General features: G+C 36.3%; 2 protein-coding genes across 6 annotated transcripts in view; one reads left to right on the top strand and one right to left on the bottom strand.

The window, feature by feature from the left end:
* LOC129775709 (F-box/WD repeat-containing protein 11) overlaps positions 1-18,517 on the bottom strand; it is a 101,358-nt gene that overhangs the window by 60,394 nt on the left and 22,447 nt on the right. The gene's annotated exons all lie outside the window — the stretch shown is intronic.
* On the top strand, positions 10,294-11,721 carry LOC129775711 (uncharacterized). Its single transcript, XM_055780742.1, has 2 exons — positions 10,294-10,642; positions 10,714-11,721. Exons 1-2 carry the CDS (start codon positions 10,433-10,435, stop codon positions 11,047-11,049), a joined length of 546 nt encoding a protein of 181 aa, XP_055636717.1. The 5' UTR covers positions 10,294-10,432; the 3' UTR covers positions 11,050-11,721.

Here is an 18,517-nt window from a genome sequence, read left to right as displayed (position 1 = left end):
GAACTATGATTACATTTTCCGTATATAATGAATATCTCTTAATAGAGTATCAAGTTTTCTGCAAGGAATATTGAACAATTTTTTTCTTCTGTTAAGGATTTAAGAACGATGATAAAATAGGATATATTGAAATAATTTTAATACTAATAGACATCAATCAATTATTTTCATTCAAGATTACAAAACTTGGAACTGTCTTCGGGGATGATAATCTGAAAGACTACTTCACCACAAATCAAATTAAACAAAGCTAAAGAAACGAAACTGAATTAAACCTTACACGCGAAGCTGACGACAACTTTTCAACGTCAACGAAAATGATAGTCAACATCGCGTTCAGGATAAAAAAACCCATTGCTAACGAAGTCGACTGTTATGCGAAAACATTTCGAACCGCAACCACGATACTCATATTTGGTGATCAATAAACTCCAAGTAGTACCTCAATTGACAAGGTTTGCTAGAGTTTATCATTCAGCTCCTTGCAATAGTATATACAGTGAAAGACTGTTCTCTGAAGCTGGCCTGGTGTACGAAGCAAAGCGTAAACGGTCGATTAAATTTTTTTATTAAAAGTAAATGTAAATAAATTAAAGTTGAAAGTTAATATAAATTTGATTTTGAAAAAAATATATATGATTTATCTTGTGTTAATAAAAAAAAATTCATTTTTTCTTATATCCGGTATCGAATAGCAAATATTAGACGGATAGGCCCGATGCCGGATAGTTACCGGATATCCGTTTCATCTCTAATTTGAACTACTGGACCGATCCTAATGATCGACATATCAAATTAAAGCCAAACACCTCCTATTCTAGGAAAAATACTTCAGTTGCAGGAAATCCAAATTTTGTTTCCGTTATTATTGATTGTATTTGTTTTTCATGGTTTTCATGGTCTCGGGACCAAGGGCGTAATATTTTTTTATATTGAGGATTTTTTACATAAAGTATCTCAAAAATTGTTCTTTTTTATTTAAATTTTTTTTTCTAATATCACCGATGGTTCAAAAAATCATTTTTCATCAAAAAATCATCATTCCAAAAATGACTTTTTTTTTAAATTCTTAATTTTTGTACTACTGTACCGATTCAGATGATTGACATACCAAATTAACTAGTCTTCTTTAAAAATATACTACAAAATACCAGCAAATAAATAGGATTCTAGTTGCATAGATCCAGTATAGTCACATAGAAATATTGACGAAGACTAAGAACATGTTAACTTTGAAAAATCATAACTTAAGTTGCTTAAGCTGAAAAAGAACACATATCTGATTTTTGGGGATATATCTAGATCATTTCAGAAGGGCCTATCTTCTTTGATCGATTCTCTTCATCTACTTTCCCTTTCGATAACCCCGGCCTTTCAGACAGATTTTGCTGTAGTTTTTCCATGTAGTTTGATAAACGAGATTCGTTCGCTGTATAAATATTGACATGAAATTAGAATTTATATGAAACCGTGTATGGAATTTGAAATCTATATCTGGAATCTAGACCTGGAAATTGAAACCTATACTCCGATTCATGAATCTGTGAATCTGAATTCAGCCATTCCATGCCAAACTGATATAGTAGTTCTCAGATTTTTGTGGAGTTTTTTCTTCTCTATTATAGTGACTTTCAGCGCATTTTGGCTGGTTGGTCACTTTTTAACTTCCATTTCTGGAAGAATGTCGGGAGTGAGAATTGAACTCGTGACTTTTAGCGTGAGAAGTATGGGTGTTAGCACTACGCCAGATCGCCTCCACTTTCGTGGAAAGTGGAAATTTTGTTCTTTGTCGCGAACCATTAGACCCATATTTTTTTTATTTTTTTTTATGTTTGGAGTGGTCCGAAAAATCCAATTTTTCCAATTTTTTTCAAAAAAATATTTAAAAAAAAATCATAGCTAACTTAATTTAAGTTAAAAACAAAAAAAAAAACGCCTCTCTGGTTTCAAAATATGTTATGTAAAAAAATTTCAACTTTCAAGAAAAAATATAAAAAATATTACGCCCTTGGTCCCGAAACCATGTAAGCTATAAATAATAAATACAATGAATAATTACAAAATAATTACGGTTAACTTTGAAAAATCATAACTTAAAAACAAAAACAAAAAAAACGCCTTTCTGGTTTCGAGATATGTTATTTAAAAATACTCAGCTTTCCAAAAAAAATATTAAAAAATATAGCGCCTTTGTTCCCGAGACCATGAAAACTATAAGAAACAAATACAATCAAAAATAACGAAACCTAAAATTCGAATTTTGTGCAACTCTGGCATTTTTTCAAGAAAGATCGACTAATTGGCTTTAATTGTCAATCATCTAAATCGACTCAGTAGTTCAAAAGTTATGAATTTTTTTAAAGTCATTTTTTGAAAAATGTGGAAAAATTTGATTTTTCGAAATGGTTACCCTTACAAAAAATAAAAAAAATAAGGGTCTAATGGTTTGCGACCAAGAACAAAATTTCCACTTTCCACGAAAATATGAGAACCACTATATCGGTTTGGCATGGAATGGTTGAATTCGAAACAGAGAAACGTGACCTAAGAAACTCTGGAATTTGGAAATTTGAAATGGAACCTGAAGTATGAGTAGTTTGGATCTGGATTTTGAACATGAATTCAAAATGGAATCCGGATATCAAACATTCTGATACGGGAATCTGCAATCCTGTACGAAGTTACATGTTTGTAATATTGAGTCTCCCATCTGACTATAAGATTAGGAATCCCAAATTTGCTATTTAGTAAGTTCGAGTTTGAAATCAGAAATTTGCATCTGGAATCGGGAATCCAAATTTGAAATCCAGAAACTGGATCTAAATTGTGAACATTAACTTTGGATCTTAAATCTCAGAATCTGAAATCACAAATCGGAAATCTGTATTTAGATTTCTCTTTTATAGATCTCCAAATTCCATATCCCTACTCCAGACATCATTTACGATTTCCTGATTCAAGATTCAAATTACAAAAATGCAATCTTCATTTTATATTTTGTAATATGAAAATAAAATTCCGAATTAGAATTAGAAATCTGAAAACAGAATTTGGAAACTTGATGTGAAATCTAGAATATGAATATAAAATTAAATCTGACATTCATGTCTGAGAGCTAGAACCAGAACATATAATTGGAATGAAGTCTGGATTTCGAAACATGCATTCTGATTCGGAATTGCGAAAAAAATTATCTGGAAGCTGAAGTCCCAGATTTAGAAAATTATGTTCCAGATCCAAATTATGTATTCATACTCAAGATTTCTCTAGATCCAATTCGAGGGTATCTAGAATCTAGATTTTGGATATGTATTTCAAAACCTGTATACAGGAATCCGGAATTTTATTCGGGGACAATATTGCAAATAAATATGGAACTAGAAATTCGAAGAAGAACATGGAAACTGAACTAATTATATAAATATGATCTGGTATTCGCGTATCCAATCATTTTTTTTATGGAATCCGGATTATGAAAACAAAATTTGGATATGATATTCATATCTGAAATCTAGAATAACGTGCCATGACTGTTTTATGAGCGGTAAGTTCGAAAATACTCCTGCATAAGTCAAAGTAATTTTTATGACAAAATCATATTTTTTTCATACCATTTGTTTATATTATTGAGGCGCATTAGCAGATCAGCTGTAACAGAGCTGGATTTGATCGTGTAAATAACACAATACCCCTTTCGGCGTAAGAATTGTAATTTTGTTCTTGCACAAATACTCCGATATTTTGTTGCAAGCAGTAGAGCGCATGTGAGCGGAGAAAGGGTGGATCACCGCCAATTGATGATTGTTGAGTGGACATTACTATAATAAAACACAAATATCGTCAATTGAGGGCTCTTAGTTTTTTTTACTCACGATTACTCATGACGATGATGATGATGGCCTCAGCTCATATTCCTACAACAGTTTGAGCAGGACGATTTATCATAAAGATATTTTTAAAAATTGAATTAACCACATCATAAACCACCATCCAAAATAAAGCGGACTGGTTATGTTGCAGACATAAATTGCTATCGTAAGAACCTTAGAAACAAAATATAGATTACTTAGTAAGCGAACACGCAACCAATGTGACTACACCCAAACTAGCGTTGGCAGAAAACATTTAATCTTTGGCAGAAATGATGCCATTCTCCAGCACACGGTGGAGAGTCAAATGCGCAAATAATGAGCTGTTTTAAAAGCTTAACCCTTTCATTACGGCAGTGTGCTCCGCCGAAGTACTACCCCTGTTCGGAGCACTGCGCCGAAAAGTATGCACATCGCGCTGGTGTGATCGAAGAGCAGTATGATTTTCATGTCGTCTAAAGACGACGCTCGTACACACAGCTCCTCGCGCGGATGTCGTCTATAGACGACACTCGTACACACAGGACGTCGAGCGGATGTCGTCTATAGACGACGCTCGTAACGAAAGGGTTAAAAATGGTTTGTATGTATGCGAGCAGACATCTCTTTCTGTTTTCTTTTCTCATTTCATTTGGGGTTGTGGCAAAAAAAAAATTCCATGCGACGTCAATGGGGATCGAACCAAGGCTGGCTGAAATGCAAAGCTATTTTACACGACCACGCTATCCACATGGCTAATGATGGTTCAGCAGTTGTTCAGCAAATACGTGATAATATTGCACGTAATTATATAATGAATTTGTATAATGTTGTAATTATATAATGAAAGTATTTTCTAAGAGTAAAAAAAGGAGCGCATGAAGGAGAACAATATCTATCTCGGTCTGGGCCGTGTATGTGGCAAGGTATGCGGAAAGCTTATTTGTCGTTTGTTTCAATCGCTCGTATTAATCTTATATATTTTTTTTTTTTATTTCTGTATTATAGTGATTTTCAACACATTTGGCTGGTTCGTCACTTTTACCTTCCATTTCGGAAGAATGTCGGGAGTGAGAATTGAACTCGTGACCCTTAGCGTGAGAGGTATGGATGTTACCGCTACGCCAGATCGCCTCCTCATTAATCTTAAATTGCTGTACCATGTATATTATACAAATGCTTACCAGTATTTGTGAGTCTTGACATTTTCTGTTATGTTATGTCTCATTTAATGTCATAAGTCGGGATGACAAAACATGAGCTAAAAATCAATTTTGGGTGTACGAATGTTTGGCAGAGCTGGACTGATATTCAACTGAAACCCAACCCAACGTTGAGCACGGCAAGTCAACAAAAATGCTGTCAGAGCTCATGGTATCCCTGCGTTCATCGCTCGTAGGCTACATCTGCGGTGGAATCTCACTAGAGTGCCAATGGATGTATGGGAAAAAAGTGACCCTCGAATTTTCAAAGCGAACTTGATTGAAAATGTTGATTCCCACGAAAAACTACCCTATGCAAAATATCAGCTCAATCGGACTTCATTTACTAGTGTCGCACAGCGGTCAAAGTTCGATTTTTTCGAAAAGAAATCGGTGTTTTTTGCCAAAGCTCATTAAATAGCATGAAATGTCGAGATCTACTGTCGTCTCGAAAAGAAATTTTTTGTCAAAAATCGACGCTCTGGGACATTGTCGTTTTTTTGGAATACGAGGTTTAGGGTGCCAATGAAAATCGTCATATCGATTTTTCATACGGGACTCCCTGCGAAATGTTGATTTGCACGATAAAATACCCTCTGTAAAATATTAGCTCGTTCGGACTGCATTTTTAATCAAGTTCGCTTTGAAAATTCGAGATGCCCATTTTCATTGGCACTCTAATGCTCACCCAAGCTGGGATTGAAACTTCCGTGTTGTCTCTGGACCAGGAGCAGGAGTTTGTCCGTCAGCTTGATCTGGAGAACCATCTTGCTTTTGAATTGGCAAAAAAAAACGTAAAACACCCTTTCAGTAGTGGAGGCGATCTGGCGTAGTGGTAACATCCATGCCTCTCACGCTAAAGGTCACGAGTTCAATTCTCACTCCCGACATTCTTCCAAAAATGAAAGTAGAAGTGACGAACCAGCCAAATGAGTTGAAAGTCACTATAATACAGATATAAAAAAAACCCTTTCAGTAAGAAAAACATAACTACACCAAAACTAGCGTTGGCAGAAAACATGTCACCTTTGTCAGAAATGATGCCATTCCGTGTGCTGGAGAGTCAAATGCGCAAATAATGGGCCTGATTCTCTTGCGCGAATGGAATGTGACAGCAATGAACACAATGACCCAAGTCACCGTAGGCGATTGCCCTGACGTGAGAGGTTCATTTTGGAGTAAAATACCCAATGAATGACAAATGGTGCAGTGTTCATTGAAATATATGTCCAAGCTTGTGTTTTTTGCAAAGGCTCTATGCATTCAATGTGTTTCATGAATATATATTTTTTTGATTTTGAAAATTTTCATTGCTTGTTACAAACATGTACAGGAAATAATTTCGTTCATCTTTATAAATGTTTTCCTTTTATTATAATTGATGAAAAATAATATCACTGGGATAAGAAGATAAAAAAAATATATTTTTTCAAATCTGTTATTGCCGTTTTTGCATAGTCCCTTTGCATTAATATGAGTGTATGTTATTTCAATTGTTTTGATTTCGTATCCGTGTTTTGATTCCGCATTTGGTGTTGACTTAGTGTCCGGTGCTGATTCCGTGATAATTACGCTAAAAGGTTGGTGGATGGTTGACTATTCTTGATAACATTGCAGTGAACATTAAATTTAATAGTCGCCTTACATAAAAGCCATCAAGGTAAGATATATTTATTATCGCATTTAAATAAATTTAAAAGCTGAATTTTATCCACAGACAATGAACCGATAAAAATGATAAACCTGTCAAGAATCTTGTAATTCTACTGTACGAAACTGCACTGTTATTGTCTGGATTCTCACTGGATGAGTCAGGTGTGCACGCATCTCGCATCTATCTTATGGTCAAGCTGGGTCTTAGAATCGATAAGGACGAAGCTCTGAGCACAGATGATACTCCAGCCGCAACTACTGGTGAAGATGCTCCTCCACTAGAGGATGACACCGAGGATGCCTCACACATGGAAGAAGTCGATTAAACATATACGATTTTTAACTACTTAGGTAGCTTTTTGTAATTTTTGAAAGTCTGATTTGTGTTTTTGGAGTAAGGAAACGGTATGCTGAATTGAGTTTCTCGCATCAGTTAGGGTCAACTATTGTAACTATTGATTTTGTACCGCGTTATAGCGGCTGCAGAAGATGTATATTCTTGTCATTCGTAATAGCATACCAAGTACTTGAACCGACTACTTGTTAATAATAAATATAAATTATTTAAAAAAAGCACAGTTTAACTGGATTGCATTCGAAACTGCCTGTTTTTGTCCGAAAATTTTCACAATGTAGATGATGACTACATCTTTCAATCTGGAGCAGCAATTGCCCGTTTGGAACTACGAATGATTAAAGATCGTTCAAATCCTTTGGAAACGCCTAATCCTATTTTTGGCTACCATTGCTGGTACTAGTCGATAACAAATGAGGATACGACTTCAAAAGTCACAAAATGGCATGTTTTTCCACTGCAATCGCCCACGAGAATTGAGTGAGTGTTCATGAGAGTTCATTCAAGGTAAAAATCTCACCACAGTCGCCTTCGGAAATTGAGTGAGACAATTTTTGCGAGCTGTCACTTCGCATACGCGCATCAGAATCAGCCCCAATGAGCTGTTTTAAAAGCTGGAACACATCTTCATCTCTGGTGTCATTATAAAACTGCGTATTCCATGATCTTGAAAATCCAAGATGGCGACCGCTACAAAATAGCGGACTATGTATATATTTTCTCAAAACCCCATCAATATGAGTATCGAATGAAAAGGCTTGACCAGTAGAACATTGATCTGATTGATCTGAAATTTGGAAGACATCTTTCTACTGTCATTATAAAACTACGTATTCCATGATCTTGAAAAATTAAATTGGACCGTCGCTAAAAAATGGCTGAATGACTTGACTTGGAGAACACGAAACATAATAAACAACATAAATTCAAAAAGGTCGCCGCCACTAAATGGTCGACTATGTATTATTTGCAATCCCTCAATATCGGTATCAAATGAAATGATTTGACTATTAGAATACAGTACATCATGAAAATATTCCGAAGAAAATTAGGTAAGAAATAAACGTTGGATTTTCATTATCCACAGTTAGTTGTTTCATCATATACCCCACGATAGTACCATCGTTGCCCTAAATTTTCCTTCATTAATTGTGATAATACTAACTGCTACTTGTCTAATTATTTTTTAGCGGTGGCCAAATTGAATTTTTCAAGATCATGGAATACGTAGTTTTATAATAACTGTAGAATTTAATATGTGTTCCAAATTTCAGATCAATCAGTCAACAGGAACGAGGTCAATTTTCCATTAATGTGGGACAACCTTACAAACACTCAAACATACATACAAACCGGGCAAGCTGAATGGAACCATTAACAAGTAATTGTTTATTTGGTAACTGCGGTCATCTTGGATTTGGATTTTTCATGATCTACTGTGTTCTACCAGTGGCGCCATTTTGTGATGGTGGCCATTTTGGATTTGCATTTTTCACGTGTTCTACTAGTCCAACCCTTTCATTTGATACCCATATTGATGGGGTTCTGAGAAAATATGTAATCCGCCATTTTGTAGTGGCCGCTATCTTGGATTTGCCTTTTTCATAAATAACTGTATTCTACAAGTCATGCCATTTCATTTGATACCCATATTGACGGGGTTGTGAAAAATATATATATGGTGCCATCCTGTAGTGGCCCTCATGTTGGATTTAGATTTTTCATGAATAACTGTGTTCTACTAGTCAAGCCCTTTCATTTGATACCCATATTGATGGGGTTCTGAGAAAATATGAAATCCGCCATTTTGTAGTGGCCACCATTTTGGATTTGCATTTTTCATTAATAACTGTATTCTACTAGTTAAGCCCTTTCATTTGATACCCATATTAGCTATACAATATGGAATTATTATACAAATTATTCAAATTTTCCGTAAATCAAAAATAAAATACTCCGGATAATCGAGTTCGACCTGTATTGGTTATCAGATTCATGTAGATTTGAAGAGAAGTTCTGTAACGATTTTAGGTCATGGGAGTTATTGAAAATATGTGGAAATCCTTAAGGTGCCGGTTTGACCCTCATACCTTTTACATGTAGATATTACAGCACACATATAAACCTTTTCTAATTACTAATTATGTCTAATAATCTGATTGTTGCTCTAATAATCTAATTGTTCGATTTACTATCTTAATCGCTCGAGAATGAGAAATTATATGAATTTTTCAGATTGACCTGAAATATGCATTTTGACATTTTGATTATGGAACACAAAATATGAGATAAGTTTTCATAGAACTATTACTGCAAAAAAAAACGATACAGAGAAGCTAACTACCTAAGAGATACTACCCAAGCAAATTATACAAAGACATAGCTATATCATTAATTCCAACATTCTCTAATCTTCAGTATTCAGTCCAATGAAGATTCGTACAAAAAGTTACTTTCACCAAAAATACTTCTGTTTTTTTCAACACCTCATGAGCCATGAGCAATACAATTTTTCAAAGCTTCCCCCTGGAAACATGCGAACTGTTTTTTTTTTTAAAGTTCAGTTAAATATCGTTTATTTGTTACAGGAAAAAACCAAAACAGGCCGCTCGTTCGATTCAGAAGTAAAAAAAAATCTTCAACGCAAAAAAGTGAAATGTTGAAACTAAGGAATGTATGTAAAAATATTCTTTTTAGAAATTGAAATTTTTACGACAAATTATAAATCGGGGAGCAAATTATCTTCTTCGGCAGATTTTTTTTTCATCGAATTGCTGATTTGTTTCCCGCCATATGGCACAAAGTGTAAATTTCACGATAATCAACCAGCTGATGAAACAAACATGTCACCGACACGGAAATCCACTGAGGCTTGTGTATTCGGTCCCGTTCCAAGTCATGTACCCCCGATAGATAACATCGCACTCGTCGCTTCAACCCGGTCAGATGCCTTTCCCCATCCACAGTAGTAGTGTAGCTATGCGCTGTTAACCCAAAACAAAAGGTAAAACGCTATAAAAAAGAACTGCGAAACGGGCAAAGAAATGGATCCACAAGAGTTGCTCACGCGTATCTCACCCTTTTTCGCCTTTCTATCTAGTTCACGAGGTCAATACATTGTGCATTCATATTCGCTGCCGCTTATTCATTGCAAATTCAATCAGCCACAGAGCTGCATGCAGCTCTCGGAGCAAGCATCGAAATAATGACATTGTCGTGTACAACAACGAGCTGACCCATATCAAAGGACATCATGAGCTGCAATTTACAACGACTTAATTTTAATTCATAAATCGTTCTACATTGATCTTTATGATCAGTACCGTCGAACATTTATTAAAGCATCCACCGGTTTCAGAACAGCAATCGACAGAATGAGGCTAATGAGAATGGTCGAAACAATTGTGGTTATGGTGCTCTTCGTAGGCATCATCTCGCCAGTGCAGGTCATGTATGAGGGATTTTCACAAACGAACGGTTCTGAAGTTGTTGAGTTTGATATGCGGGTCCGGAAGATCAACCGTACGACGGCAGCACTCAATGGAAAAGCGACAATAAAGGAGGATCTCACCAATAAGTTTATAGTAGGTATCACTAGAAAACTCGAATGAAATATCCAGTACTAATTAGAAGATATGTGTTCTAACCGAAAAAGTGTCAAGCCGACGCACTCCATAGTCCCAAAGGCAACAATCAGTACAACGTGTACCCGATGAAAATATCTCCAACTGGACTCTGCAATTTCACCAACAAAGTATGGTCCGATTACCATCCCTACTTTGAGCGGTACAGCGAAGATATGATGCAGATCGACGAGTGTCCGGTGCTTCAGAGGGTGGTCCTGTTCAAGGATATGATTGTTGATAAGAAAATGTTTCCTCGGTACATACCCAGCGGTCTTTGGAGAATACTAGTACAGTGCAGCGAGGATATGGGGCGAAGTTTTGGCTTTGAGATGAAAATGAAGGCGTATGAAGATGGGTATTTCTAGATGTGTGAGGTGATGTACATTGAAGATGGTAATTACATTTTATTGTGGCAAGCATGTTCGATCACAGAGAAATCGCCTATGATATTTCTAAATTTTCCCAAATTTTTTTAACGCATCCAGACGCTCTTATAATAACGCAATTTGTTCCAAATTGATGCTACGTATAACAGTTGAAAATGTTCTCAAATCTTGATCAAACATTTTTAGAACTGTGCAACATTTTTTACAAGTAATTCTCTCCAAGTTAATTTCAAAGATGCAACTGTGCACTATTTTCAATGTACTTGGGCTTCAATACCGGAATTCCTTTGCGACAATTTTTGGGCAATATGTAGCATGCGGCATAGACTTCTACATAATTTATGTGAAAATTGTCGTCCGACGACTTACCGTTCAGTGCTGCCTCGACGTAAAACGTTATCAGAAACTTCTTGTGTAAATTCTCTTTGTAACTAATATTTTAGAATACTTATACCCAGGGTTGCCAACTATAATTTGAAAAAATCAGGATAAATCAGGATAGCACATATTGGGTTGTCCGAAAAGTTAATGTCATTTTTATAATCAGGATAAATTGAGTGTTCATCAGGATATCAGGGAGCGTGCTAAAAAGTCTGGGTAATCCTGAAAAATCAGGAAGGTTGGCATCTCTGCTTATACCAGATGCAATGTCTAAAGTCGAAATACACAGACAGATTTCACGCACAACTTTCTAAGGTTTCTGATTAAGAATTCCTAATTTAGCATTTAAACTTTAGAAATAAAAAAAAGAAAATCCTAATCCTGGTTTTTTTTTATTTATCTGTCTCTAAAATAGCTTCATAACGTGTACCAAACATAGTTTCATTTCACGAAAGTCCCGATTACTGATCTATTGTTGATAGGATTGGGCGATCTTGGACCGATTTCATCGGAGGTTGTCAAATTAGTGGTCTTAAATTTGGGGAAAGCAGTTTTGTGAGTATGGTCATTACCGAACAGTCACAATTTATATTTACACCATCACATTCACTAGGTTGACGGTGAAAATTGTGACGAAATTGGATGGTGACATTAGGTCCAGCTGAAATGTTTTTTTCCTGAACTGGGATTACTACCAAGATTTCAATGCCAGACAATGAAATTTTCAAATTAAATAATTCCATGACAGTACAAAGTGAATGCCCTGGAAAGTACATAATTTCTAGGTACTCATGTTTTTTTGAGACCTTCTTTTTGAGAATCGAAATAAAATGCCTCTAATGTTTTAATAGAATTGTGAAATGTTTATTCCATGTTGAGAGAAAAGACAACACTTGTATAGGACAAGTAAATAAATTCATTCGATTTTTCAAAGATTGATTCAGCAAAGACCGATTCTTTGGTACCGATTTAATCAGTGAATCGATCTCTACACCGTTTAAAAAATCGATCCGTCAAGATCGATCTTTTTCTAAAGATCGCCCAATCCTAATTGTTGAATATAGCACATTGATTGAATCGCTAGCAAAAATATTAATCAAATAGTAGAATATAAAATTCTGTGATTATTACCTATTTTTTTCGATTCATCACTTATGACAGTTCCTAAATTGTTAATTCCAAGTACCCATCGTAACATACTTCGTCAACTACATAATCATAATTACATCAGGGAGCAACAAATCGAATACTGAACGCCAGATAAGTTAATCTGAAATCTGCTGATGTTGTGCTACTGCGTTCTAACACAACATTATCCAGAGTGCATCGACACAAGCAAGCCATCTAAAGAAACAAGTCGCCGGATTTATTGACCGAAGTCTGAACACGCAAACTCAGTTTGATTTTAATGGTAATTTCTGCTTGTCGCCATGATATCAATGGAAACAAAACATGAGCTGTTTTTCCCATCTTGAGCGCGGAGTCCTCTGTTCGGGAGAATGCTAGACACAATCCATTAGCGCGAGCGATAAGCTATGAATCATCATATGTACACCACACCATTCGCAATTTTAGCGCTTTCTCGGACAAAGAAAGTTCATATTTTGTAAAAGTTCAGTCAGTCGGTTCAGCCCGGGCACCGCAGAAGATTATTTTTCTGTCACTGCAGCAAATCGATGACTTCCTTCCTCCCAATCAGAGAGCTTCAACAGGGCTCGCTATTCGCGCCATTCATGACACTTCTTTGCTTCCTTCGCTTTCTTACAACGCCCAAGGAATAGCGGCGCTTGCAAACCAATGGTCTTCCCGCCGCCCTTTCATTATTATGCACAGTTATGGCGGTAGTTTAGAGTGCTTTAGAAAGTCAACGCAATTAGCGAGTCTTTGAACTTTCAGTACGCATGGTTTTATGTCTGGGTATCTCGCCCTTCTCTTCACTAATTACCTATATATATTTTGCAACGCAGCGCAATGTACATCGCGGGCGCCTACGAACATTTACTGGATGGTTATCTATTTTTTCCCCTCAGATGATTTCCTTCATGATGGTGGAATGTAAAAAGATCCCCATTCTGTACAGTGGATCAAAATATTTTTCGTATGCGTTTGCCAGAAGTGAATTCAGTTCCTGTCGTGATTTTTCTTTCCAAGTCTGCAATTGATCAAATCTTCTAATTCTCCAGAACATACTACCGAGGGGCCTAGAAAAACATTCATTTAATTAGAAAGTCTCGAAGTTGAACATTGGACGGATAAAGCTTGAAGTTGGATCAATATGGTTTCGTCCATGTCTCAAAACGGCCACTTCTACCAGGGCATCCAGAATCTGCCACAGAGTGGCCAGAGTAGTGATCCAGGAAAATGCCTCAAGAAAAATAGCTCTGAAACAACAAGAGGAGGATATGAGTTTCAAATCCGCGATAGCAGCACAGTACTGGCAATTCAATTGTTAGCAACAGTTGAAACAAAATTTCTAGAACTTATTTTACGGAAAAGACTGTAGACGAATATCATGCCAACTCGGCTTAGGAGTTAGCTGCACCATCTCAGATAGCAGTGCAACGTTGTGGGTGTAAAGACAATGGTCATTTAAGCCACTTTGCATACTTGAAATATTAGACTACTTTTTGAAAAAGGTCAAAGTTTTTTCTTAATTTTTACAAACATTCATAACTTAAAAACTACATTACCTACAAAATTTTGATCAAAGAATGAAATGTAGGAAATTATTTATAAAAATTTCATGGTATTTACCAAACATTTTTTTTAATCAAGGTGAACTGAAAACAAAATTGCTTTAAAAATTGAAATCCATTTTTCTCAAAAACGTATTTATCAAAAAATCTTAAAAAAAAAATATATGAATAGTTCTTGTAGTTCAATTTCCAACAAGTCATCCATTCATCGGAAGATGGGTACTTTCACAGAGAGAAAAATCTAATCGTCACCAATCGTCACTTCAATATTCGTAATCAATTTTTAAAAAAAATCCAAATTTCACATTCGGATCCAAACATTCATACCCCATGTGCACTTTCAAGATTCAAGATTTCCGATCCGAGAGTCCTCGAAATACAGATTTTTTGGATTCTGGTTCCAGCTGTTTAATTTCAGATCCCAGGTTTCCAATCACTGGTTCCAGGTTTTAATTTTTTTTTTCAAATAAATATAGTAGTTCCAAGCCTCTGTAATAGGAAAAGTGGCAAAACACCAATCACAGCTATTCATCCTGTATCGTGCATTTGAGCGCTTACGCAAGGTTATAAATAGTGAATCGTCTCCAAGGAAATCGTCGAGTCCAGTTGCTGTCCCGAGATTTTTCAACAGATTTTTTTTTATCCCTTTTGTTTATTTTAGGCTCATTAGCATTTTAGCTGTAACAGAGCCGAGTTTTAATCGTGTACATGTCACATATTTATCATATCTATAATTAGCACATTACACAGTTGCCATTTTTCGGCGTTAGAGCATTCCCTTCTATACCATTGCAAATGGTACAAATTTACACAGTAGCCATTTAGGCGTAAGAGTTTTCTATCTATTCTTCCATTATCCAGTTAAGACTGGACAGCGGAGACAGTCGTTGATCCATTGTTGAGTTATTTATAGAACAGCAGCCCGATGTTTCTTGCAGAGCAAAGCAGTTGTATGGATGAATCGATCTTATTTCGACCGTGGATCGATCTCCATCGCTGATGATTGTTGCGTGGACGTAGTTATTTTGTAACAACACAAAGATGGTCAATGGGGGTCCTGAGTTTTGAACTCACGATCGATCGCTTACTAAGCGAACGCGCAACCAATGTGGCTACGGAGACCCCCCATTTTTCAACAGATGACGTCACAAAAAAATAAACAAGATTCTTTTCGAGAAGTTCATCTGTCACTAGTTTCATGACATTTCGTTTATTTGTTCACAAACTACAGTTCTTTAAGTGTCACTACCTTAGCATTCGTATAGAAAATGGAAAAAGAGGAATATCGTATTCTGACCAAGCATTGTTTTTTGATGGGAAAAACTCCTGAACAATGCAATAGTTGACGAAATGTTATTCCACTTCTACTCCTTCGAGAACAACAGTTTATCGGTGGTTTAGTTAATTTTAGATGGGCCGTACAAGCACCGCAGATGCACCTCGCTCTGGAAGGCCAAAAGAGGCTACGAATCCAGAAATCGTAAAACAAGTGCATCGACTCGTTTTGATCAATCGTAAAGTGAAGTTACGCGAGGTAGTTGATGCCGTAGGCATTTCGAAAGAATCATTGGGATACATTTTTCACGACATTTTAGACACGAAAAAGCTATCCACGCGATGGGTGCCGCATTTGCTGACCATCGACCAAAAACAGCGGCGCGTTGTTTATTCAACAGCCGGTTTGGCGTTGTTGAAGCGTAACCGAGTGGACTTCTTTTAATGTTTTATGACAATGGATGAAACGTGGATCCTTTACCACACTCCTGAGTCAAATAGGCAGTCTGCAAAGTGGTTGACAAGCCACGAAGGCCGACCAAAACGGCCAAAAAACCAACAATCTGCCGGGAAGAGTGCGCATGACATAATCTTCATCGATTACCTGCAGAAGGGAAAAACGGAAACGACCAAATAAAGAAAAAACGGTCCCAAATGGCGAAGATAAAAGTTCTGTACCATCACAACAACGCACTGTCGCAAAGGTTCTTAAAAGCGTAGCCAAGTTGGACCAATTACGATTCCAATTGGTTGCTCACCCATCATATTCTCTAGATTTGGCCCCCAGTGACTACTATATGTTCCCAAACCTCAAGCGGTGGCTCCAGGGAAAGAGATTCACATCAAATGAGGAAGTCATCGCAGAAACTGAGGCATATTTCGAAGACTTGGACGTTTCGTACTACAGAAAGGGCATCGAAGTGTTTGAAACTCGCTGTACCAAATGTATTGTATTTGTTGAGGAACAAATACAGCTTTGCCCAAAAAACGATTGTTTTCATTGAAAATTCCGTGACTTTCGGCCCATGCAGTTACTTGGATTCCGTCCATTATATTATGTTGCATATATAGATTCCTGATTTTAGATTCCAGATTGAATACAGGCAAACCTTTTTTGTGCGGGGGATAGGGACCGCACAAAAAAGTCGCATAAAAAAATCGTTCAAAACTTCACCAGTAGCTTTAAAAAATCATGTTCGGTACACATTTTGAAAAAAACTTTTTTTGTGCGGTAGATAGGGACCGCATAAAAAAAGTTTCCCTCAAGGAAATAACTCAAATCCACGCCATTCACTGTTCAATTTCCTTTTGTTTCCCTGCTTTGCGATGGGACAGTTTGCCTTTTCGGTTGCGCGTGGCTGTTTTGTACTTTTAGTTGCATGTCGAAACGTGTTGCTGTTAGAAATCATGTCATGCAAAAACTTAGAAAAACTTATAAAAAAGAGCATTTGATGAGAGGAGGGGAATGATTTCAGAAGTGGATAATTGAGACGCAAATATGCTTTTTTCGCACTAAAATGCATATAAACCATCGAAAAAAACTAAATGGACGATAACTTCGTCAAATACACTTCTTTTCATACACCACACAAAAAAAATCGCACAAAAAACCGCACAAGAACAGAAAACCAAACAAAAAAAATCGCACAAAAACAGGTTTTACTGTACACACATTCCAGTCTCTCGATTTTTCATTTCTTCCTTTTCGAATCTTTTAGGTCGGTTTATGTTTATGGATTTTAAATTCATTAATTAGTGCCTAGTTCTCGAGTCCAGCTCGTTTTGGGAAAAAATCTAGACATTATTCGGCATAGTTGAAATGTTGCATTCATTCTCTGTCACCAATACACGTCGGGTTGTGTGTCGAGCGTATGGCTGTGAGTACTATTTAGTTGCGTGCGCACAGACAGCAGATCCAATTTCACAACGACTGTAACGAGAAGGCTGTTCTATTGAAATGCCTACATCGGACAATAAAATCTCTTTTCCAATTCAAGTAAAAAAAATTCCTCCAATTTTCATATTCCTATTTTCTAGTTCAGAATTCTAAAACAGATTCAGATGTAGATCTTGGGTTTGAACGAACGGATCGTAATCTCCTATTTTAGATTAAACGATTCATTCGACTGCTATCCAGAAAATAGGAGACGTTATGGACGTCCACAAAGTTGACCATGGATTGTTTTTGTTTTTTTGCCAACAAAACTTTTATCACAGATTGATGCATATTCCCACTGCAGCCCTAGCCAAAAACTGCTACTTTCTGGATAGCATTCGTAGGTTTTATATTATCGCTAAGACACATAATATGAACTATCGGTTTTAATCATAGAATCAGTTCCTGAGAGATAATCAGAGATTTTAAATTATTCGATATTTGCATCTAAACTACAGATTTCAAGCTTCTAATTTTGATTACATATTTTGTGCGAGGTTTAAGACTGAAATGATTCTAAAAACCAGAAAAAAATTCTGGGTTCAAAGGAATTGATTGCAATCTTAGGCTAATTTTTGTTGATCCTAGATTACAATTTTTAGATCTTAGTTATCAGAACTACGATTTAAAAGAAATTCAGTGCATTTTTTAGCGATTTGACTGCTTCAGAATAATTAAGAAGTACAACATTACCATTGATTTCAATGATGATTTTAACCGATCTTTGGAAAATTTACACAAAAGTTTGGTGACCTCTTCCATTATCACTAAGTACGATTGGACATTATGTTGGTAGTCTTCCACGTTTTCGCACAAGTGCATATGCCACCGATGGACCCTATTTGCTTCATTCTTCATCATCATAAACTCGTATATCAGTGCAAGTTATCACACAGAACTTGATGTTGGTTCTGTTTCCGGTATTCATGGTTTTATCGATAAATTCTTATAATAATAAAACATGCTTTTTCTTTTTCAGAATTGTTTTTTTTTGTCGACAGGTGTCATACATTTACCGCACTGTTCGCCGACACGTAAACCGAAACGAGCCACGTCGTATCATTGGGTTGTCCACCGAAAACTAAAACTAACTGATTACCTTCGGTGGCTTTATTTAAATCGTTGGTTTTCTTTTTTCTGGAGAGATTAGCACCGATAG

This window comes from Toxorhynchites rutilus, chromosome 3 (assembly GCF_029784135.1).
Source record: "Toxorhynchites rutilus septentrionalis strain SRP chromosome 3, ASM2978413v1, whole genome shotgun sequence".
NCBI lineage: Eukaryota > Metazoa > Arthropoda > Insecta > Diptera > Culicidae > Toxorhynchites > Toxorhynchites rutilus.
This window is presented reverse-complemented; position numbering and strand designations above follow the sequence as displayed.